Raw genomic sequence first — 25,364 nt, forward strand, 5'->3', positions numbered from 1 at the left:
AATAACCTAATAACCTACACAAACCAATATAAACCAATTAAAAAAATCGGAAATCCCACCCAATGAATGGTGAATGAACTAGTCTACGATCGATTATGGCAGTTGTAAATTGATACACTTTGACATCGTAGGCCTAAGACTAATCGTTTGCAAGGACTGCTGCGCACCCGGATGTAGGTAGGCAAGCTGCAAGCAATCAGTGAGATGATCCATCAATCATCATCAGACTGCAAGCATTATAGCCTCTTCACAAAGGTAAGAACGCGCCTTAATGTAGGTGTAGGCCTACTTTGTTTATTTATTTGTGTACTGTCTTCCAGCGGGCAGACCTCAGCTAAAGTGTAGGCTATGTGAGAGAGACCTTTTGCGGGCTAGCTGCATGTTTTAGCGAGTTAACTAAAGTTTGTTGTCTGAGCTGTCAGCCAGCCAGCCAGCTTGTTGTTGCACTATTTTAGTGGAAATTGGACAAACAGTATGGTTTAGCATTACCAAAGATCCTTTATCAACCGTATTTGGTGTGGCCTACTTTGGCCACGCAGATTAGACACCAAAGCAACGTTTCATAAGTTGGAAATCAAACACATGACACGCACAAACAGGCAGCGCACTTTTAAACATTTTATTAGTAGCCTACCAAGCTGCCATAAGATATGGTTCGCATTAGCTGCTAGATGTAATGCAAAGTAACACTGCAGGGTAATTCTTCAACAATGATACTTTTCTTGTCCTTATATATTATAATAAATTAAATATTTACTACTTTTTTTGTTTTTGGTGGTGGAAATGACATGGTGGAATTGACATTGCCCTAAAAACACAGTTTATTTGCTTCATAGTAGGCCTACAAAAGAATCTAAAGAAGCTTTTAAATCTTAAATTTGTCTATGTATGTCATTATGTCATCTCCACCACACTTTGTCATTTCCATCACAACACATATTTTAAGTTAAACATGTAAAAATAATACAACATGCATTTCTGGAAAATTAATAAATTTAATATTTTGGCTGATATATGTATGTGAATGGGCTCGCGGTACCCTGGGTGCGGGTGAGGCAAGGCTGGACACTGGGAGGTGGAAGGAGGCTCACAAGGCAAGATGTACAAGCATAGGCGGTGGTTTATTAGCACATCAGCATTTAGCTCTTACCCCAACGCTCCCTCGAACAGAAATGAGGCTCCCTTTTAACAAGGAAACCCCTTCCTTACAAACTGACACCAATCAGAGCCAAGTGGCTCACCCCATTTCCCCCGTACATGTAAGTATATCACACAAAAGTATTTACACAAACAATAAATCCCTCTAAATCAAAATATACATAATCGCGATTATCCACCACCAATATACATTCATAACAACATAACAACAAGGAAATAAACATTCATATCATGGCTAAATGCACGCCACCCCCCCCCCAATGTTCACAATGCACGCTCCCACAGCTCCGAGGCTGGAGAGAAAACCCCTCCTCTCCCAGCGAGCACGCTTTGCATGGGCAGTTGAGCTGGAAGCGGCAGACAGGTAAGTTGGGTATGCTTGTGTTCGTGGCTATGGGGAAATTAACGGTGGAAAATGAGACATGGCAGTGGGGCCCTCACTACGTGTCAAAGATGGTATGTAAATTACTTTGTAATGCAGAAGGAAGAAATGATAAATGAGTGCGTTTTCCTGTCGCGGAGCTCTGTGCGTGAAAACGCCAAAATGCGAGGCTGTTGCAATGGCGCCACAAACTTTTCCCCAGTCCTGGCATGTTGCCCAAGTTCCCAGCAAACATACCAACATTGTCCACAAGCATTACATCGTCCATCAAAGTCCTGGTGTGTTTCATACGTGTATGTGTGTGAATGTATGCGAGTGTGCGTAAATATGAATACGAACTCCGTGTTGCGCTTTGCTTGCGCAACGTAACCAGGGTACCTGCTGCGAGTAACCTCGCAAAACGCTACTCTATCAAGAGTTCACAGCGTGGCAGTGAGGAGGGGGGAGATCACCTCCTCACAATGTAATATTTAATAAAATACGTTTGGAACAGTAGATGTTATTTTTGCTTGAAAACACACGTTTTGTTGTGTTTTGGAAACGTGTGATTGGGCAGTCGTGGCCTACTGGTTAGGGCTTCGGACTTGTAACCGGAGGGTTGCTGGTTCGAACCCGACCAGTAGGAATGGCTGAAGTGCCCTTGAGCAAGGCACCTAACCCCTCACTGCTCCCCGAGCGTGGCTGTAGCAGGCAGCTCACTGCACTGAATTAGTGTGTTTCACTAATTCACAGATTGGGATAAATTCAGAGACCAAATTTCCCTCATGGGATCAAAAGAGTATATATACTTATATACTTATACTGGAAATGACAGTTTGACTTTTGGAATAAAATGTCAAAAATATATATTATTCATCATATATATATATATATATTATATTATATATGAAATTTTTACAGCCACTATTAGGGCAAGTTTATAGAAAGAGTAGATAATTAAACCATGCAAAAAGATTTTTACTGAAAGATGTTACATTTTCTGAAAAATACCAGGTCAAGAGTACCATAGTTAAAGAATAACCCTGCAGCAATAGCATATGTCTTATATTAACGTCAATTCCAGTTTTGTTAACACGGATAGGAAGCCAAGTTGTAACTTACTGACAATAACCTAAGCATGATCAATGGCAACGTCAATGCCTGCCTATACAGAGAGAGATAAAGAGACTGTCTGACTGACTTTTGTGCAAAAACGTGAAATAATACTGTTTATAATATTTTTCCCCTCAGGACCAGATGGCTGTGCGACATGTTTTCAGTTCTTTGCAATGAACCACCATCACACCATGGTAAGTGATAACTTACTTGTCCTCCATTTACTAGTGTCACAATGTAGCCAACGTGTAGCATATATTATTATAAGTTATAGTGATATTTTGTAAGCATTTATTTACCAATGAGAATAGCATACCCTAATAGCCCTACACAAAGGCTAGGGTTGAGTGATGTTTTTGTATCAAAGAAGGGATGACACCTTAGACTTGTTTTATGTGGCATTTTCAAAATGTGTTGGCTATGCAGGTCATGTGACGCCTCTTCCGAGACACAGGCTCAGTTACTTTGCCATTATTAGTTAAATCACAGTCAGTTTTCAAGGGTCAGCCCATTACCATGCATACACCACTCATGCATTTGCTCATTCCAGTCTATTAATGCACTGAACATTCGTCTCTCACGATTTCATAGAAAGACAGAGCAGGAGGTTGCATATCAGGAGCGTGAAAGAGTTAATCTTGTATTTACATGTCACCTGTACTATAGTCTTATTTAATATATGCATAGGATTAATATTCTGCTGATTTGTCTTCCCATTACCCCACAATCCCTCTGTCTTTCTAGGAAGACGTCAATGTCAACAGCAGAAGGAAAATTACTCTGCAGGCCTTTCCCATCTTCCTGTGGGAAGATGGATTTTTTAAGACCTGGAATGTAAGTTTTTGATTAAATTGTGTGTCCTCTTTCTTCTTTTTTTACTTTGTCTTCTCTATATATCTCTATTTCTATTCAGCCCCCTCTGATACTACCCTGCAGCCAAAAAACAACAACCACAATCTTCCTAGCCACCAGAATAGCAATTAAATCATACTAATTCACCAAGAATGACATATTTGGGAATTTTACCTGAACTTTTCATTCACTGGTATTTCATATTATATTAAATACACATGTAGTGTTTTTCATTGACTACTCTACTCATTAACTAATTACTGTCATGTTCTTCAGGCAGAAGAAATTGACCTGCCAGACTTCTCGGATGCAGCTGTAGCTATTCTCACTGTCTCGGGTGATGCAGACTCCCTTGTAAAGTTTGGTCCTGCTATCCATTCTATAGTTCTTGACGGAGATATTGTTGTGTGATATAGCAGAGTTGACAGAGACATTAATTTTGCTATTTGGCTTAATTTGTGCACTTCATCTCGATTATCCAAATTGTCCTACACATTTAAGTTCATTCAAAAAATTATAATGGGTTTGGAAGACCTGAAGCGGTTACCTCCTAGACTGCTGCTTAGCCTTAAAAATAAATTGCTGATGATGGATGAGTAAGCAGTCTGTTTTCCAAATCTCATGGTAGGTACTGCCAGCATGTTAATACTCAAGCAAGCAATGGAGCTTTTCACTTTTATTTATGTTGGCCTATAATTTTGTTATTTGAGTATTATTACCTTTGTTAAAGTGGTAAAAGATTGTTATTTCTTTGATTTTCTGTATTAACCGCATTGCTGGGGATGTTGTTATGTTAGAATTCTAATGGAATTCTTAAATAAATGGAATCTGCATTGAAATAGTCTTTTGAGTAGTTTTTTATTTGAATCATACAAATAAAATATTTTTGATTTTGAGGTAAATGGTAAACCTAAACAGTCAAAAAATGTGTTTCAATAGAGTGAAGTCAACTTAAAAATATAAGAGACTGAAGTGACAATGTTAAGGTCTGAGAAACTGAATGAGTCTAGGTGATAACATGAATATATTATTAGGAGTGATAACTTAAAAACATCAACTCCATTTCCAGTGTCAATTGTGTTAGTTTTAACAATGGTTTCAAAATGATCAGGTTCATTGAACTTATCAATGATTTAAGTAGTGATTACTTAAATTAATTTGTCAAATTATTATGTTTCAGTTCATCAACTTCCTAAAAAAATGAGTGTGAATAACTTCTAGTTTAGAGTAGTAATTACTTAAAATGTTTGTTTGTTGAAATTATTTGTTTTAATGTTGTTTATTTTCTCAAAGATTTGGAGTCTTAAGAGTTTGTCTGACTAATGTAACAATAACTTAAAACATCTATTTCTCACATTATTCTTTTTAAATTTATCCTTGTACTTAAAGATTTTGAGCATTACAAAAAGTCTCATTTTAAGTAGAAATTACTTAAAATATTTTTTAACATAGCTAAATATTTTGAGGTAATCAGTTTCATCAAATATTTTGAGTTGGGGAACCTGTTGGGGTTTACAGTGTAAAATACGCGTTGTGTTTGACTGTGCTTCAAGGTTTCAACAGACCTCCCTGAACGATCATCTACTAACTGGTCCTGATTTAACAAATGCCTTAGTGGGAGTACTCTGCTGTTTCCGTAAAGGCAAGGTGGCAATCATGTGTGACATTGAACGCATGTTCACAGCGTCACAGCCCTCTTTTTATCGGATGAAGGTGCATTTGTTTGGGGCAGCCTCTTCCCCAGGCTGCGCCAACTACGGACTCAAACATCTTGCCACACAGGGACGTGGAAGATTCAGTGAGGAAACTGTCCGGTTTATTCAAAGGAACTTCTATGTGGATGATGGATTAGTGAGTATGGAAACCCAGGACCAAGCAATCCAATTGGTTAAGGAAGCAAGAGACCTCTGCAGCATGGGAAAACTCCATCTTTATAAGTTTGTCTCAAACAGCAAGGAAGTACTCGACACAATCCCTGAAGTAGAACGTGCAGAAGGCGCCAAAGACTTAAACCTGGCCTTTGGAGAGCTCCAAGTGGAAAGGGCACTCGGGGTTCAGTGGTGTGTGGCTTTGGATCAGTTCCAGTTTAGAGTGGTGGTCAAAGACAATACACTCACTCAAAGAGGGGTGTTGTTCACAGTTGCTTCAGTATATGACCCACTTGGCTTTGCCGCACCATTCATTTTGATAGGAAAGCAGATCCTGCAGCAGATGTGCAGAGACAAACTTAATTGGGACAATGCCTTACCTGAAGATCTGAAACCCTTGTGGGAATCTTGGCTTCTAGACTTAAAACAGTTGGCTGATGTAAAGATAGCAAGATGCTACGTTCCCAGTAGCTTTAAAGTTCAGCATTATGAACTCCATCATTTCTCGGACTCCAGCACATCAGGCTATGGTGTGTGCACATAAGGGCTGGGCGATAAAACGATAGCGATATGTATCGCAATAGACATGTAATCAATATCAATAAAGAATACGTTCAATAGAACATTCGATAATTAAAAGCAACACACACCTCCTTACGTTGTCCATAAATAAATAGGCTAAATATATCTTGCATTGTAGCTATGTGCAACTCTACCAGAGTAGGCGATAGTAGGCCTACCTCAACACAGACTCTCTATGAGTACTTGCTCTGTGCACTCTCTCTCTCTCTCTCTCTCTCTCCCTCCCAACAGGCGCATCCCTCCTCAGCATGCACGTAATCCAAACATTCACAATCGTGCAAGACAACTGGCTAAATTGCTATTAAATCCAGTTAGCATCATTAGCAAGCTGCACGAATTTGTTCAAAACTGTTGCATTCAAACTAACTGCTAAGTTCTAATCATCTCAATCCCGATGCAAATAGAAAAGTACTTTCCAAGACTCAAACGGGCCTGTCCCAAGAAGAAAGGGTATTCATTTGAAACTTAAACACACGTGGGGAAACTGAACAGTCTAACCAGTAGACTATGATAAACTTAGCCTGACGTTGTCATACTCAAATTCTAGTCAGAATATGAGTCTGATACTGCTACATTGGGACGTAATTATGGGGCGTGCTTCAACCGATACAGGGGGGGAATGCCTCTGCACTCAATTGGATAGACCTAACCAATCAGAGCAACAAAATAGCTTACCGTGAGGTGTAGGAAGAAAACACACAAACCATCCTTCTGCTCCTATATCCCCTCCGTTTTTAAAATAATTCTGTTGAACAGTGATATGCTACAAACATGTTAAACAGCTGGGAAAGGCTGTCGCAAATCCCTCGAACAGGTGGTCAATCAGAGATTTCAAACGAACGAGGGAACATGTCGCAATGCAACAGCGCTGTTTTCCCTTGATGAAAGTGAAACCACCAGTTTTCGCACATCTTAACTTTGGCCAAAGTTTTCAGAAATAATCGTTTTCAGTGATACAAACTAATTAAATAATATGAATTTTCCATATGGGGTCTTAAAAGCCATGTATCCTTCTAGCCACAGCGTTTTTGTTTCAAACATAAGCCTAATCTAAGCGTGCTCAGATGACGTGATAGACCAAGCGCTGTTGCTCACCTGTCCATCATCGTAAAGCCTGATTTGATTGGTCCGCCTGATTTAGGGCGAGCATACTTGCCCCACAATGGAGCAATGCCAGACCGAACTTCCCATGGGGCGGGACTAAGTTCGGAATGGCACCCAGGCTATGATAAACTAGTAAATTAAGCTACTTTGTTTACAATATTTTCAGGCTTCAACCAGTGCTGCTTTTCATTCAGACTTATGTGCACATTTACACTGTAAACCCCAACAGGTTTAATGAACTCAAAATATTTGGTGAAACTGATTACCTCAAAATATTTAGCTATGTTAAAAAATATGTTAAGTAATTTCTACTTAAAATGAGACTTTTTGTAATGCTCAAAATCTTTAAGGACAAGGATAAAATTAAAAAGAATAATGTGAGAAATAGATGTTTTAAGTTATTGTTACATTAGTCAGACAAGCTCTTAAGACTCCAAATCTTTGAGAAAATGAACAACATAAAAACAAATAATTTCAACAAACAAACATTTTAAGTAATTACTACTCTAAACTAGAAGTTATTCACACTCATTTTTTAGGAAGTTGATGAACTGAAACATAATAATTTGACAAACAAACATTTTAAGTAATCACTACTTAAATCATTGATGAGTTCAATGAACCTGAACATTTTGAAACCATTGTTAAAACTAACAAAATTGACACTGGAAATGGAGTTGATGTTTTTAAGTTATCACTCCTAATAATATATTTATGTTATCACCTAGACTCATTCAGTTTCTCAGACCTTAACATTGTCACTTCAGTCTCTTATATTTTTAAGTTGACTTCACTCTATTGAAACACATTTTTTGACTGTTTAGGTTTACTATTTACCTCAAAATCTAAAATATTTTATTTGTATGATTCAAATAAAAAACTACTCAAAAGACAATTTCAATGCAGATTCCATTTATTTAAGAATTCCATTAGAATTCTAACATAACAACATCCCCAGCAATGCGGTTAATACAGAAAATCAAAGAAATAACAACCTTTTACCACTTTAACAAAGGTAATAATACTCAAATAACAAAATAATAGGCCAACATAAATAAAAGTGAAAAGCTCCATTGCTTGCTTGAGTATTAACATGCTGGCAGTACCAACCATGAGATTTGGAAAACAGACTGCTTACTCATCCATCATCAGCAATTTATTGGTGTCTTCCAAACCCATTATAATTTTTTGAATGAACTTAAATGTGTAGGACAATTGCTTTGGATAATCGAGATGAAGTGCACAAATTAAGCCAAATAGGGAAATTAACGTCTCTGTCAACTCTGCTATATCACACAACAATATCTCCGTCAAGAACTATAGAATGGATAGCAGGACCAAACTTCACAAGGGAGTCTGTATCACCCGAGACAGTGAGAATACAGCTGCATCCGAGAAGTCTGGACGGTCAATTTCTTCTGCCTGACAGTAATGACAGTAATTAGTTAATGAGTAGAGTAGTCAATGAAAAACACTACATGTGTATTTAATATAATATGAAATACCAGTGAATGAAAATTTCAGGTAAAATTCCAAAATATGTCATTCTTGGTGAATTACTGTAGTATGATTTAATTGCTATTCTGGTGGCTAGGAAGATGGTTGTGGTTGTTGTCTTTTGGCTGCAAGGTAGTATCAGAGAGGGCTGAATAGAAATAGAGATATATAGAGAAGACAAAGTAAAAAAAGAAGAAAGAGTGAAAGAGGACACACAATTTAATTAAAAACTTACATTCCAGGTCTTAAAAAATCCATCTTCCCACAAGAAGATGGGAAGGGCCTGCAGAGTAATTTTCCTTCTGCTGTTGACATTGACGTCTTCCTAGGGATTGTGGGGTAATGGGAAGACAAATCAGCAGAATATTAATCCTATGCATATATTAAATAAGACTATAGTACAGGTGACATGTAAATACAAGATTAACTCTTTCACGCTCCTGATATGCAACCTCCTGCTCTGTCTTTCTATGAAATCGTGAGAGACGAATGTTCAGTGCATTAATAGACTGGAATGAGCAAATGCATGAGTGGTGTATGCATGGTAATGGGCTGACCCTTGAAAACTGACTGTGATTTAACTAATAATGGCAAAGTAACTGAGCCTGTGTCTCGGAAGAGACATGACCTGCATAGCCAACACATTTTAAAAATGCCACATAAAATAAGTCTAAGGTGTCATCCCTTCTTTGATACAAAAACATCACTCAACCCTAGTCTTTGTGTATCCCTGTGGAAAGATACAAAGGGATAACATTAGGCTAGGCTATTCTCATTGGTAAATAAATGCTTACAAAATATCACTATAACTTATAATAATATAGGCTACACGTTGGCTACATTGTAGGCGGGTCAATATAGGGTTCAACGTCAAAAAAATTGATACAAAAGGTTTTTTTATGGATTCTGGTACTGTTGGACATGCTAAATAACATACTAAAAATCTAGTAAAATCTGACCTTGGGAAAGGGGTCATTTTCTAAATGGCCGCCAAAATGTCTGTCAACAGGTTAGAATGGCTATATCTCAATTACTATTCAGCCTACATGGGTGAAATTGATATCAAATGATGGTCAAATTAAACAAGAATAGGATTTTAAATGTTAAAATTGAAAATGTTTCAATGCTCTACCTTTTTCAGCCATAAATTAAAATCAATGCGTTTTAATACAGAGCAAATGCAATACAGGATTATTAACCATCTCCATGGCAGGGAGGAAGATAAGACATGTCTTAACTGGTGTTATATGTCATCTAGAGGTTATATGCTATCTAGAAAATATATGGTTTGGGGTGTTTAATCTGTTTTGCCTGGACAATATAGGCTAAAATGTATCCCCTTTACACTAGATTTGCCTATACAGAATAGAGGGCAATGCATTGTTCATGGCATGGAGGAAGATGGGACATGTCTTAACTGGTGTTATATCTCATCTGCAGGTTATATGCTTTCAGAAAATATGTAGTTTAGGGTGTTTGATTTGTTTTCCCTGGACTGTACATGCCAAAATGTATCTGCTTTACACTAGATTCACCAATACAGAATAGAGGGCAATATATTGTTCATGGCATGGAGGAAGATGGGACATGTCTTAACTGGTGTTATATCTCATCTGCAGGTTAAATGCTTTCAGAAAATATATAGTTTAGGATGTTTAATCTGTTCTCCCTGGACAAAAGAGGCCAACATGTATCCGCTTTACACTAGATTTGCCTATACAGAATAGAGGGCAATGTATTGTGCATTCATGGAGGAAGATGGGACATGTTTTAAATGGTGCTATATCTTATCTACAGATTATATGCTTTCAGAAAATATATATTTTAGTGTGTTTAATTTCTTTTTCCTGGACTGTACATGCCAACATACATCCCCTTTACACTAGATTCGCCTATACAGAATAGAGGGCATTGTATTGTGCATTCATGGAGGAAGATGGGACATATTTTAAATGGTGTTATATCTTATCTACAGATTATATGCTTTCAGAAAAAATATATATTTTAGGGTGTTTAATTTGTTTTCCCTGGACTTAACATGCCAACATATATCCCCTTTACACTAGATTCGCCTATACATTATAGAGGGCATTGTATTGTGCATGCATGGAGGAAGATAAGACTTGTCTTAACTGGTGTTATATCTCATCTAGAGGTTATATGCTTTTAGAAAATATATGGTTTTGGGTGTTTAATCTGTTTTGCCTGGACAATATAGGCTAAAATGTATGCCCTTTACACTAGATTCGCCTATACAGAATAGAGGGCAATGCATTGTTCATGGCATGGAGGAAGATGGGACATGTTTTAAATGGTGCTATATCTTATCTACAGATTATATGCTTTCAGAAAATATATATTTTAGGGTGTTTCATTTGTTTTCCCTGGACTGTATATGCCAAAATGTATCGGCTTTACACTATATTTGCCTATACAGAATAGAGTATGTATTATGCTTGGCGTGGAGGAAGATGGAAAGGTTATTTTGTTGATTAATGTTATATTTCATGTACAGGGTATATGCTTTTACAATATGTAGAGTAGAGTTTGTGAGTAAGTGGCTGTTTTATGACTTTAATGAACCATGACCCATGCACTGTATAGGCATGCATTGTATATTTGTGTAGATCAATAATTGTTGGCATCTATCATTAGGGGGGAGCTAATTGAACTGAATCTTAAACTATATGCATAAGTAGATCAGAAATAATTATTATATCATTATTCATCATCCTCTGACTCCTCTGAAAGGAACTTCGTTCCACACGTTCCACAGGCAGCAGTGCAAGGTAATCCATATCTTCTACACGAACAGTGGAGTGTCTTGCAGAAATGCACACAATTAAGAACAGTTGACTGTCTCTGTACTTAGATCTAACATAAAAGAGTATTTGATTAAGGTTGATTCCATTCCATTCTGTAATCAGTATCTGAAAGCTAAACTGAGGGAGCGGTATGGGAATGACATATGTTTCACAGAAGGGAAAGGTTTTGAAGGCATGGTGAGACTGAGAGAGAAAACATCATGCATCCTCAGGTCCTACTATAAGAACACTAAAGGTGGAGATGAAGAGTCATCAGTGACCTCTTAATCTGATAAAACATGAAAAACACTTTCCTAGGCTGAATAATGCTTCAGATATAGCCAAAATTAGCCTCTGGTGGCCATCTTAGATGCCATCTTGAAAATGACAAGTCTTTGAAAATTATGAACTGATACTTTAGTCTGACATATATGAATCAGTGACCTTTAAATCTGATTAAACACGACAAACACTTTCCTAGGCTGAATAATGCGTCAGATATAGCCAAAATTAGCTTTCGGTGGCCATCTTGGACGCCATCTTGAAAATTCTAAGTCTTTGAAAATGATGATCTGATACTTTAGTGTGACATATATGACTCAGTGACCGCTAAATCTGATTAAACACGAAAAACACTTTCCTAGGCTGAATAATGCTTCATAGCCAAAACTAGCTTCTGGTGGCCATCTTGGATGACATCTTGAAAATGACAAGTCTTTGAAAATGATGAACTGATACTTTAGTCTGACGTATATGAATCAGTGACCTCTAAATCTGATTAAACACGAAAAACACTTTCCTAAGCTGATTAATGCTTCAGATATCCCAAATTAGCTTCTGGTGGCCATCTTGGACGCCATCTTGAAAATGACCCCTTTACTGGGGTCAGATTTTACTAGATTTTTAATATGTTATTAAGTACCTCTAAATGTATCATAATCAGTTGAAAAACCTTTTGTATCAATTTTTTTGAGGTTAGGTGGTTTTTTTTTTCATATATTGACCCGCCTATTGTGACACTAGTAAATGGAGGACAAGTAAGTTATCACTTACCATGGTGTGATGGTGGTTCCTTGCACAGAACTGAAAACATGTCACACAGCCATCTGGTCCTGAGGGGAAAAATATTATAAACAGTATTATTTCACTTTTTTGTACAAAAGTCAGTCAGACAGTCTCTTCATCTCTCTCTGTATAGACAGGCCTATCAGAGTCAGACGTTGCCATTGATCATGCTTAGGCTATTGTTAGTAAGTTCGGAGCTACAACTTGGCTTCCTATCTGTGTTAACAAAACTGGAATTGACGTTAATATAAGACATTATGCTATTGCTGCAGGGTTATTCTTCAACTATGATACTCTTTGACCTGGTATTTTTCAGAAAATGTTCCATCTTTCAGTAAAAATCTTTTTGCATGGTTTAATCTACCCATGTCCTTGATTGCCTAGCCTTTCTGCCCCCCACCCCCATCCCCAACATACACAAAACACACACACTTACATCATCACTGTCATCACCTCACATACATACAGCACACTGCTTGCTACAGTAAGCCTCCTCTACATACTTGCTGCACACTGGCCCCCCCACATACACAGCACATTGTCTTCAGGATCTCCTTCAACACACATCCTCTACATACTTACAGCACACTGTCCCCACCTACCCACACACACACTACACACACACACACAGTCACTGCTCCACTCCCCTCCCACCCACACACACATCTTCACTGTCATCACTCACATACATCATACATACAGTACTCTGCTTGAGCTTGCAAATAGGCTGACACCAGACATAATTTCACTGCATTTCTTACATCCAGTAACTATATGCATGTGACAATAAACTTCCTTGTATCCTTGTATTATCTACTCTTTCTATAAACTTGCCCTAATAGTGGCTGTAAAGATTTTATATATAATATAATATAATATAATATAATATATATATGATGAATAATATATATTTTTGACATTTTATTCCAAAAGTCTAACTGTCATTTCCAGTATAAGTATACTCTTTTGATCCCGTGAGGGAAATTTGGTCTCTGTATTTATCCCAATCTGTGAATTAGTGAAACACACTCAGTGCACAGTGAACACACAGTGAGGTGAAGCACACACTAATCCCGATGTAGTGAGCTGCCTGCTACAGCCACGCTCGGGGAGCAGTGAGGGGTTAGGTGCCTTGCTCAAGGGCACTTCAGCCATTCCTACTGGTCGGGGTTCGAACCAGCAACCCTCCGGTTACAAGTCCGAAGCCCTAACCAGTAGGCCACGACTGCCCAATCACACATTTCCAAAACACAACAAAACGTGTGTTTTCAAGCAAAAATAACATCTATTGTTCCAAACGTATTTTAATAAATATTACACATATCAGCCAAAATATTAAATTTATTAATTTTCCAGAAATGCATGTTGTATTATTTTTACATGTTTAACTTAAAATATATGTGTTGTGATGGAAATGACAAAGTGTGGGAGATGACATACATAGACAAATTTAAGATTTAAAAGCATTAAGATTTAAAACAAAAAAAATGCGTCCCTGCCATATGTTATGTAATTATGATGTTTTTTTTTCTTTCTACTAGATTCTTTAGTAGGCCTATGAAGCAAATAAACTGTGTTTTTAGGGCAATGTCATTTCCACCACGTCAACATGTCATTTCCACCACCAAAAACAAAAAAGTAGTAAATATTTAATTTATGATAATATATAAGGACAAGAAAAGTATCATAGTTGAAGAATTACCCTGCAGTGTTACTTTGCATTACATCTAGCAGCTAATGAGAACCATATTCTGTGCGTGTCATGTGTTTGATTTCCAACTTATGAAACGTTGCTTTGGTGTCTAACCTGCGCGGCCAAAGTAGGCCACACCAGAAACGGTTGATAAAGGATCTTTGGTAATGCTAAGCCATACTGTTTGTCTGTCCAGTTTCCACTAAAGTAGTCCAACAACAAGCTGGCTGGCTGGCTGACAGCTCAGACAACAAACTTTAGTTAACTCGCTAAAACATGCAGCTAGCCCGCAAAAGGTCTCTCTTACATAGCCTACACTTTAGCTGAGATCTGCCTGCTGGAAGACAGTACACAAATAAATAAACAAAGTAGGCCTACACCTACATTAAGGCGCGTTCTTACCTTTGTGAAGAGGCTATAATGCTTGCAGTCTGATGATGATTGATGGATCATCTCACTGATTGCTTGCAGCTTGCCTGCCTACATCCGGGTGCGCAGCAGTCCTTGCAAACGATAAGTCTTAGGCCTACGATGTCAAAGTGTATCAATTTACAACTGCCACAATCGATCGTAGACTAGTTCATTCACCATTCATTGGGATTTCCGATTTTCTTTATTGGTTTATGTTGGTTTGTGTAGGTTATTAGGTTCTCTTGAAAGAAATGAGTTTGGGGGTCAGTTCTACTCATACTAAGAGCTAATCTTGTCAAAATAATCAATAACTGGGAAACTAGTTGAGTTAACTTAAAACTTTTGTGGTGCCTGAACAATATGGCAGCTTTGAGTACAGCTCTGCAATTTTATTGAGTTTAGAACACTGTTGGGGAATACTGTAGAGTGTATCTATTTGAGTGTTGTTCATGATTGTCTTGCTATTTCTTTTCCCTGTTTGCTTTGATTGATAACTGAGGTGATTAAAATCAGAGGAAGGTTAAGTTTAAAATAAAAGTGGGAAACGTTTTCCCTCTTCTGGTCCTTATCTGAAATAGATTTTTTTAAAAAATCAATAATTATCGATATCGACTGATATGAAATACTTATATCGTGATACAGTTTTCAGCCATATCGCCCAGCCCTAGTGCACATATCTCAGAGCAGTCAGTATGACAGGAGAAATCCATTGTTCCTTAGTCATGGGGAAGTCAAGAGTTGCACCTACCAAGGTCACTACCATACCAAGATTGGAGCTGTCTGTAGCTGTCATGGCTGTTCGTATTAGTGACTTGCTGAAAAGAGAACTTGAAGTAAACTGCAAACATGAATTCTTCTGGATGGATTCTAAGGTCGTAATTGGATACATCAATAATGACGCCAGGAGGTTCCATGTTTTTGTGGCCAACCGAGTGCAGCAAATCAAACAAAGCACAGCATCTGCTTCTGAAGACAATCCTGCAGACCATGCCTCCAGGGGTCTTGCAGCACTGCAGCTCAAAGCGTCCAACTGATTCACAGGACCAGCCTTCCTATGGCAGGAAGAGCTTCCATGCGAGGACATTATGGTGGGAGAAGTCCTAAGTGTTGATCCAGAGTTCAAGCAGGCTTTTGTGCATGACACCAAGGCCAAGGAGGAGAGGTCGCTCCTGGATCACCTGCATACGTTTTCGGATTGGTCAAGACTGGTGAGAGCGATAGCTAGGCTCAAGCGCAGAGCAAAGCAAGTCAAAGGCCTTCAGCAACATTCAAGTGATTCCTCTACTCTACATGAGAGGAGAGAAGCAGAGTTGAGCATTATAAAGATGGTCCAAGAAGCCAGCTTTTTCCAAGACCTCTTACACCTTCTTTTACTTACTGTTGGATGGATTGTTTTGGACCATTCTACATTAAGGAAGGAAGTAAGGAGTTAAAGCGCTATGGACTACTGCTTACCTGCATGTCTTCTAGAGCCGTGCATATTGAGATGCTTGACGATCTGTCCACTGACTCTTTCATTAATGCACTGCGTGGTGCCATTGCTATCCGTGGACCAATACGGCAATTGCGATGCGACCAAGGCACAAACTTTGTTGGTGCAAGAAGAGAGTTTGCTGAAGCATTGGGAGCAATGGAGAAAGAGAGCTTCAATGAACAAGGATGTGAGTTTATCATGAACACGCAAGCCTCGAGTCATATGGGTGGTGTTTGGGAAAGACAAATTTGAACCGTCAGAAGTGTCTTGACGTCAATTCTAGAACAGTCCTCCAGACAACTTGACGGCTCCTCTCTCAGGACTTTCTTGTATGAAGTCATGGCTGTTGTGAACAACAGGCCTTTAACCACTGATTATCTGAGTGCCCAGAGCCCTTGACGCCAAACCATATCCTAACTATGAAGTCCACTATACTCTCTCCACCTCCCGGGAAGTTTGTAAGAAGACTTGTATCTCCGCAAAAGATGGCGTCGGGTACAGTTCCTTGCCAACAACTTCTGGGTATGATGGAGGAGGGAATATCTCTTAAATCTTCAGTGTCAGCAGAAATGGACAGAGGTCAGAAGAAATGCACGGGTCAATGAAATTGTTCTTTTGCAAGACGACATGGCTCCACGGAACCACTGGAGGTTGGCAAAGGTAACTGAAGTGTTCCCAGGAAAGGATGGGAGAGTGAGAAAGCTGAAGTTACTGATTAGTGACCCTACTCTTGATGCAAAGGGAAAACGTATATCCAGACCTGCTTACCTTGAGCGTCCAATCCAGAAGACTGTCACACTAGTGGCGGCGGATTGAAGCACTGTTCTGCACTCTGTCTCTGGCATTCTTTGGGTCAGATCTGTAACACACGTAACGTTAGTGACTTTGTCTATCGCAAAAAGACGCTTCCGGCTGATTTTTGGAACAAAAGCGCTGGCAGATTTTTTTTTCAAACTGAAAAAGCGGTCTGCATAACTTCTTTTGTCAGAAAAAGACGCTAAGTCTGAACGTACCCTTATAGTCTGGTGCAACTTATATAGACCCTTTCAACAATAAAAACAAAAACAATGCTTGAACGTTCTATTTGGTTCCCAATCTACTTCCTCTGCATTAAGATAACATATGGAATGTTAAAACGGAAGCCTTTCCGGATACTTTATAGTTTATAATAATACAGTGTGTGTGTTTGTGTGTGAGTTTCCGCCAGAAAAAAATGGTGCCGGTCACAGGTTTCGTTTTCCGGACATTTTGATGATATAACGGTCAAATATCCTATTATCGCTTCTTAATTAGTCAAGTTGAGGAAAACTGGAGACAGGCTATGTAGCTTAAAGAATGACATAATCAGGCTGAATAGAATGCAACATGTTCATTAGCCTAACTTTCGTAAACATGACTAACAAGATCTAGCCAGTATGTATGTTTTCATGGACAGCAAGAGTCCGCTTCGTTCATTGTTTTAAAAAGGCTATGGTGTTTGTTGCTGCTACCCACGTTATCTCCAGTGGTTCCACTGTTTAACTTGCACAGATGCGCACACACAAGAATGAGCGCTCACACCACTACCCCCTAAAGCTATGCCTCTTTATTTGATAACAATAAATTAAGAAATGTTTCCTATTCTGGGAAATGTTTAGTTTCTTTTTCTTTCGGTCCGCGGTTCAATGATACCGTTTAATTGTGCCGGAAATGATCCGCGGACCAGCAATCTCCTCGTCGAGGAGGCCTAACCCTGCAGATCATAGACAGAGAAAGCATAGGCCTACTGTATGCTTTGGTTACAGAACACAGTTGTCCAGTGTACACAGAGAATGACAGTGTTTGGAGCGGCCACAACCCCGCAACTCCACTTCCAACGTCATGATTCCGACAGACACTTCTGCTTTTTATCTGGTGGTGGTGGAGCCGGGCATCTGAGGCTTCAGACATTACCAATTTATCATCATCCATCGCGCCTGGCCTCTGAAAAAACTTTTAAGGCTAGTCTGCCTGGGCCTGGCCATGTTTGAACCACCTCACTCATTTGTTCGTTGTTTAACATGGACATATTAAGTGTGCACTTCCTATTTTAAATGCAGCATAGGCTATGCGTGTTGTTTAATAGCTTTCAAACTGTACATTTAAAATCATAGCCAGAGGACATATTGCTTTAATATAGGCTTACATTTTAAGGCTTATTCTCAAATTCAGATTGCGTTAGGGGGACGTTATTAGCCAATTTCAATCAGACAATTTGACCGGAGAGATTTAATTTTGTCGGACATTTCATTTTTTTTCCGGCCAATGTCCGGTAATTACCGGACAACGGAAACCCTGGTGTGTGTGTGAGTGTGCGCATGTGTGTGTTTAGTGTTCACCTGGGCCCGCATCAGTTGTCTGATCTCATGCTTCTGCCTCTGGATGACTCCCTGTTTCTTCTGTGCCAGAGACGTCTCCCTCTCACTCTGGATCTCATTTTCAAAGCGCTTAGTTGCATGCTGCAAGGAGAGCACAGGGAGTCACTCACATAAGTCTTACACACAAATGTACACACGCACAAACGCGCGCACATACAGTACATACACACATGCACATACATACAAATACATGCCAAGGCTGTGTACAAAGGCCGCCTTTTTTTACAGTGCACAGAATGGACAGCTAGCAGATTGTGAGGAGATATGTGACAAATGTGTTAGAAATAGTGTAAGAAACTGCTTAGAATCACTTCCAGTAGGTTTCTCTGCTCTCTGTGACACTAGTTGGGTTGGTTACACTTTACTTGACAGTATTGACATAAGAGTGACATGACACTGTTGTGAATGTTTATGACATAATGCTTCTGTCATTAAGTGTCATTCCGTTTTTGTCATAACAAGTTAGGGTTAGGATAGGGTTAGGTTTAGCGTTAGGGTTCATGTGTCATGACATTGTCATTGACATAGGCTCGCCTGTAGCTACGCCTATGGCTCGATTTGAATTATTTGCTCTGTTTGTGAATGAAGTTGTAGCCCCTCTTTCCTTTGATCAATGTGCTTGTTGAACGATGTGTCCCTAGTTTCCCTGTCATAGCTACTGTCTTTGGTGTAATCTCACCAGAAGGCTACTGCAGCTGGCTGCCTTCCAATGACGTTGGCGACAAATGATGATCTGAGCTGATAGATCTAACATCTAGGCCTACTTCCCTAACATGGGCTGATACTACATAGCCTAGGCCAGTCATTACTTCTATAATGCTTTGGGCGAACACGATGTTCATAAACGAAACAGGCATGAGAAGGGAGACGATTTTCTGTCGATTCAACTAAACCAAGTTTGCCATCGTTGCGCAAGTCGCCCAATTTCTCGCTATAGTTGTTAGACAATATTTTCTGTCGCTTTGGGATGGCCAAAATTAAATCTAGCAACAAAGTCACTAAATTGGCAACACTGAGCACTGACAGGTCTAGACCAAGAAAGTGACTTAAACGTTCTACTTTTGATCTGATCATGAAATCAAAAGTCTGAAAAACAAAGCATTATTTGTTGGTTTGTATCACATTCATAAACAAATAATGAAAAAACATGTCCTTTTTTCGTTTTTTCATTTTGGATTCTCAATTGAATATCAAATGAACGAATGATACACGGACCCTTTAATCCTACTGAATTTGTAATTATGTATCGGCCGTTCTAATTGCCGATACCGATAGTATGTGCGTGCCTGTGTGTGTGTGTGTGCGTGAGTATATGTGTGTGTGCGTGTGTGTTTGTGTGTGTGCGTGTCTGTGGATGTGTGTGTGTGTGCATGTGTGTGTTTCTGTCTGTGTGTGTATGTGTGCGTGCATACTGTACATGTATGTGTGTTTGTGTGTGTATGTGGATGCGTGTGTCTGTGCCTGTGGATGTGAGTGTGTGTGCATGCGTGTGTTTGTGTATGTGTGCATGTGCCTGTGTGTGTTGAAGCATGTACTGTATGTGTGTTTGCGAGAAAGAGTGGCCCCCGGGGACCAAACCAAATATTTTCCGTAAAAGTCTAGTGGGGCTACATACCCACCAAATTTCATGTGCCCCGGTGTTTCGGTGTCCCGGGTATCGTTGACCAAAAATTCAGGAAGTAGCGACGCTAGCGGCTGTCATAATAAAGGCCCATTCACACCAAGAACGATAACTATAAATAAATATCGTTCTTGTTAATATGAATGACGACGTTCACATATAAACTATAACGATAACGACATGAAGAACGATATCATTTGGGATCATTTTCAGAGCGATTTTCAGAACGATAAAAAGCTAACAGCCAATCAGAACCCATCAAATTTTAACCGTCACATTCATTAACACAAGGAGAGACTTTGTTCATCGTTGTTCAGTGTGAACGCTTTTATCGTTATGGTTATAGTTATCGTTATCATTATCGTTCTTGGTGTGAATAGGCCTTAAGATTTATTATTGTGTTCAGATCCTATAGTCCTGTGTCATATAGCCATATTTAAACTGTCAAACACAGGATAAACATTTAACCTTGCAAATGGCTTTATTCTCTTTCTACAGGAGGCAAAGACGGAAGCAAGTATGGTATGAATCGCTACTATGGCAATGGCTACAAAGGTGAGATATTTTTGTTCGATTTAATGGTCCAAGTTAAAATAAATTCACACACCTTTTATATTATACTACCCAGTTAAGTAAACATATATGGTTGAACTGCCAGAAAAGTCAGAGAGAACTGCACACTTTATCATTCAGTTTGTTTGATACTTCTCTCTGTCTCACTGCAGGTTGATTGACAAGGCCTCAGCAAAAAGAAGTGAATTTGTGTTGATTCCCGCTTGTGTTTGTGTTGAGCTGTTTTCTGTCATGTGTCTTTATGTGCTTTTAATTCATTTGTGTGTTGATTTTTTTTTGTTCTGTTTGTTTGTTTTTGTTTTTGTGGTGTTGTTTTTGTCTGACCATCCTCCTTCTGTGTTGCCCCCTAGACTATTGGTATTTAATTTGTGCATTGACAAGAGAGCATTGAAGAAACATTCATAAAAATCCATGGCATGACCTCAAGTAGGGCAGTTCATCACAGTTCATCCATTGCAACTGGACTGATGAAAGGTCATGTACACCTGTAGGCTACATTGTATAGGGGAAAGCTGAAGGTATCAGTTTTACTTTTATTTATTTATTTATTAATAAAAAAAACAATCCCTGTCATTTCCATGCAGTTTTCAACAGCTATCAAGAAGAGAGGTCATGCCATGGATTTTTGTGAATGTTTCTTCTTCTACATATGCAAGATTTTATCTTTAGTTCATATGATATTCAACTTTATTGTCAATGCACAAATTAAATACCAATAGTCTAAAACGAAATGCAGTTTTACATCTAGCCAGTGGTACAAATAACCGACATGTCCAAAAGGGCCTTCATGAAATGCGTTGCTAGACTGTTCACATGTTATTGTTTGTGGCAACGTAGGCGCCCGATAGAAATATTTTTTAATTTTGTGATTGAGATATCTACGCTCTGGCGTCCCCTCTGCGACATGTTCGCCCCTCAGTTTCAGAGCTATTCTAAATGCAAAAATGCATAGAGGGAGTGACTGTTAACAAACTAGATCTTGGAAAGCTGTTAGCTCTCCTAAGCCCTACTGTATAAGCTGGGCCTATTACACAACATAAATTGTCACTAGGCTATGCTGGCGAACCAAATAAAATCTCCTTTGGGAACCAATGGCTTACAGCAGGGGTTTTCAACTGATTGTGAACCAGGGACCACCATTCTGACTAATTAGGTAGTGCCAGGACCACCACTGAATAAAAATACTGATTCCCACATTGCAATTACTGAATCCATGGTCAGGGACCACTAGCAATGTCCTCACAGACCACAAGTGGGCCGCGGACCACTGGTAATTGGATTAAGAACAAAATACACCTCTTTCATTACGATTAAAATTCTAATCGGATTGGCGATCTTCCGATCTAGGTGTTTATTTGTGTCATTTCTATCCCGATCCAGCCATTGTCCGATTCTATTCGGAATAAGTGTCAATGGGATCTGTTTAAAAACAGAAGACAGCTGCCTACTGCCTCCCTCCCTACATAGAGAGCTGTCTCACTAGACATGACTTTGGATTAAATGCATCTTTTAAAAATGAGCGTAGCACTCTAGAATCTTTGGTTAACACTACAGTATGACGTTAGCAAAGGCCTGACGTTAAACTAAATTAGCTTACGTAAGCTAGCAGGCTAACGGTATAAATTAGTTTTACGGCCGGCAGATATATCAGACCAGACGCTATTAATGGTTACAACAATGGCATAATCAGATAATAAATTGTTTATTTCTCATCTCAAATCTACAAATCTAAGCAAAATAAGGTCACACAAATGACATTTTAAACAGATTCAGCAGCCATTACTGATGTCATCCACCATGTTTGTTTACCTTTCACAGCTGTTTCAGATGTTGCCGCAAGAGATTATGGGTAAGAGGGAGCATGAAGTGTGCATCGAAGCTGCTTCCAAAAATGACCATTATTTGGGAATTCTAAGATATCTTAGAAGGCAGCAGAATTTGTTTTTTTGGTTTCTAACCGCACTTGCTACCTCGCTCCCCAGTTAGATATCTTAAAAGGCAGCAACTTTACCGGTTTCGAACACACCCCATGTAAACCCACCCATCATAACACTTTATGCCCAGAGACCAAATATTTCATACACACACACACCAGAGTTTCCGCTAGAAAAAAATGGTGCCGGTCAAAGTGACTGGCAGAGGTTTCGTTTTCCGGACATTTTGATGATATGCCGGTCAAATATCCTATTATTCCTTTTTAATTAGTCAAATTCAGGAAAACTGGAGACAGGCTATGTAGCTTAAAGAATGACATAATCAGGCTGTATAGAATGCAACATGTTCATTAGCCTAACTTAAACATGCCTAACAAGATCTAGCCAGTATCTTTTCGGACAGCAAGAGTCCGCTTCGTTCGTTGTTTTAAAAAGGCTACGTTGTTTGTTGCTGCTACCCACGTTATCTCCAGTGGTGACTGATTAACTTACACAGATGCGCACACACAAGAAAGAGCGCTCACACCACTACCCCCTAATGCTATGCCTCTTTATTTGATAACAATAAATTAAGAAATGTTTCCTATTCTGGGAAATGTTTAGTTTCTTTTTCTTTCGGCCGCGGTTCAATGATACCGTTTAGAAATTATCCGTGGACCAGTAATCGCCTCGTCGAGGAGCCCCTAACCCTCCAGATCATAGACAGAGAACACATAGGCCTACTGTAGCCTATGCTTTGGGTAAAGAACACTTTGCATGTCCAGTGTACACAGAGAATGACAGTGTCTTGGAGCGGCCGCACCCCTCGCAACTCCACTTCCAATGTCACTGATTCCGACAGATACGCCTGACACTTCTGCTTTTTATCTGGTGGTGGTGGAGTTGACCGGACATCTGAGGCATCTGTTACCAATTTATCATCATCCATCGTGTCTGGCCTCTGAAAAAACGTTTAAGGCTAGTCTGCCTGGGCCTGGCCATGTTTGAACCGCCTCACTCATTTGTTCTTTGTTTAACATGGGTGTTTTAAGCGTGCGCTATTTGAAATGCAGCATAGGCTATGCGTGTTGGTTAAAGGGACACCAGGCAAGCCTGATGCTTTTTCTCTACGAAACTCCCCCTCGCTCGGTCTGAAGCTCTTTTCCTTTTCTTTGCGTCTTCCGTCAAGGGTTTTCGCTGCTTCTTCGCCGGCTCTGCCATTATACACACGTTTGCAACAATCTCTAGCGTTTCGTTAGCCTGCCTCTGTGCTGTAAACTGATCCTGCTTCGGTCGGCGGGTAGGATACACCGAACTTGCAAGTGGGATATTTTTCCTACAGGCAGTAGGGGCGGGCGAGAGAGCCTTCATTCGCCCCATAATGAGTCATTTAACCATATACCGACTTACGAAGATGATTAATTAACATGAAAACGTTGCCTGGTGTCCCTTTAATAGCTTACTTTTTAAACGGTAGAGCCTGTTCATTTAAAAACATAGCCAGAGGACGTATAATATAGGCTTACATATTAAGGCTTATTCTCAAATTCAGATTGCGTTAGGGGACGGGATTATTAGCCAATTTCAATCGGACAATTTGACCGGAGAGATTTAATTTTGTCGGACCTTTCATTTTTTTTCCGGCCAATGTCCGGTAATTACCACACAACGGAAACCCTGCCACACACACACAAACACACACACAGAGAGCTTTAGCTACTGAGGCCAGCTGCTCTCCTGTCTAAGGTCTGACATTTATTGTAGGAGCCAAATCATTGAGGAGCCAAATCATCGTCATCGAATCTTGCCAAAGCACAATTCTAATGTCAAGCATCCTTCAAATTCTACAAAGGAGAGAGTCCTGTGTTTCACAGAATTTTCAAGGATGCCTTTGTGTATCCTCGGCATAGTTGAAACACCCACAATCCTGAGTGCCTAGTCCTATCTTGGTGTTAAGGACTGTGACTTGTAGACATTGATGATGGCAATCACCACTCATCATCGAAACCTTGGTGCACTATTGATCTAATGATCTAATGCTGATGTCTAACCTGGCCCATGAACAGAGTCAGCAGCCGTAACCGGTGTCATCCACCATCTTTGTTTACTTTTCACAGCTGTTTCAGACGTTGCCGCAAAGGATTATAGGTAGTAGGGAGCAAGAAGGATCCATTGATGCTGCCTTCAAAAACAATCGTTATTGGGGTAATTCTAATATTCTTCTATATCTTAGAAGGCAGCAAAAATATTTCCTTGGCTGCGTGGCGTTTCCTATGTCTTTGCTTACCAGAAGCGTGCTGTGGAGGCCTCTCAGCCTATTAAAACGTCTCTTTTCCTCACATCATTTTTTTTCTATGCTGTTTTGAATTTGCGTGGCGTGAAAATAGGCGTCGGTCCTATTCCTAGCATGCACACATTTTCGCCGTGGCTCGAGCCGCGCCTGAGACGAGCGTGTCACACAGACAGTGTGCAAGCTCTAACCTGTTAACATGGGAGCCGAAATAAAAACGGACACGCCACGCAGCTGACACGCTCACGCCACAGACCCGGTATAAAACAGCCCTTAGATATCTTAAAAGGCAGGAGTTTTACCCGTTTCGAACAGAGCCATAGTGTGTCTTCTCTTTGTCCACTTTGACTCTGACGAAGACACAGTGGTGTTGAAATGTTAGTCGGTTTGCACTAGTAAAGTCTGCAAGTTTAATCGGTTACACTTTACTTGACAGTATCGACATAAGAGTGACATTACACTATCATGAACGTGTCATAAAAAGGTTATAAATGTTGGACATATGTTGCTGGTCTGAGAGTTTTCGGTTTCTGTGGTAGCGCCCCCCCACCTCCACAATGGCTGCATAGGTGCACTGGAACAATCC

At 39.6% G+C, this 25,364-nt stretch overlaps 1 protein-coding gene and 1 long non-coding RNA gene across 4 annotated transcripts in view; both read right to left on the reverse strand.

The window, feature by feature from the left end:
- The window catches only part of LOC121713380 (cation channel sperm-associated protein 3-like), a 48,384-nt gene that overhangs the window by 16,116 nt on the left and 6,904 nt on the right, over window positions 1-25,364 (reverse strand). For 2 of the 3 annotated variants that reach the window (XM_042097942.1, XM_042097941.1), the window contains exon 6: window positions 18,343-18,462. In XM_042097942.1, the coding sequence (XP_041953876.1) occupies window positions 18,343-18,462 (120 nt within the window). Of the gene's footprint in view, window positions 1-16,753; window positions 16,845-18,342; window positions 18,463-25,364 lie in introns of all 3 variants that reach the window. The other variant, XR_006032804.1, reaches the window with a different exon arrangement.
- On the reverse strand, window positions 8,043-12,654 carry LOC121713385. The gene is made up of 3 exons (XR_006032808.1): window positions 12,396-12,654; window positions 8,774-8,863; window positions 8,043-8,463 (listed from the first exon to the last, which is right to left on the reverse strand). It is a non-coding gene; the product is annotated as an uncharacterized LOC121713385 (long non-coding RNA).

Source organism: Alosa sapidissima, chromosome 7 (assembly GCF_018492685.1).
Source record: "Alosa sapidissima isolate fAloSap1 chromosome 7, fAloSap1.pri, whole genome shotgun sequence".
Lineage (NCBI taxonomy): Eukaryota > Metazoa > Chordata > Actinopteri > Clupeiformes > Clupeidae > Alosa > Alosa sapidissima.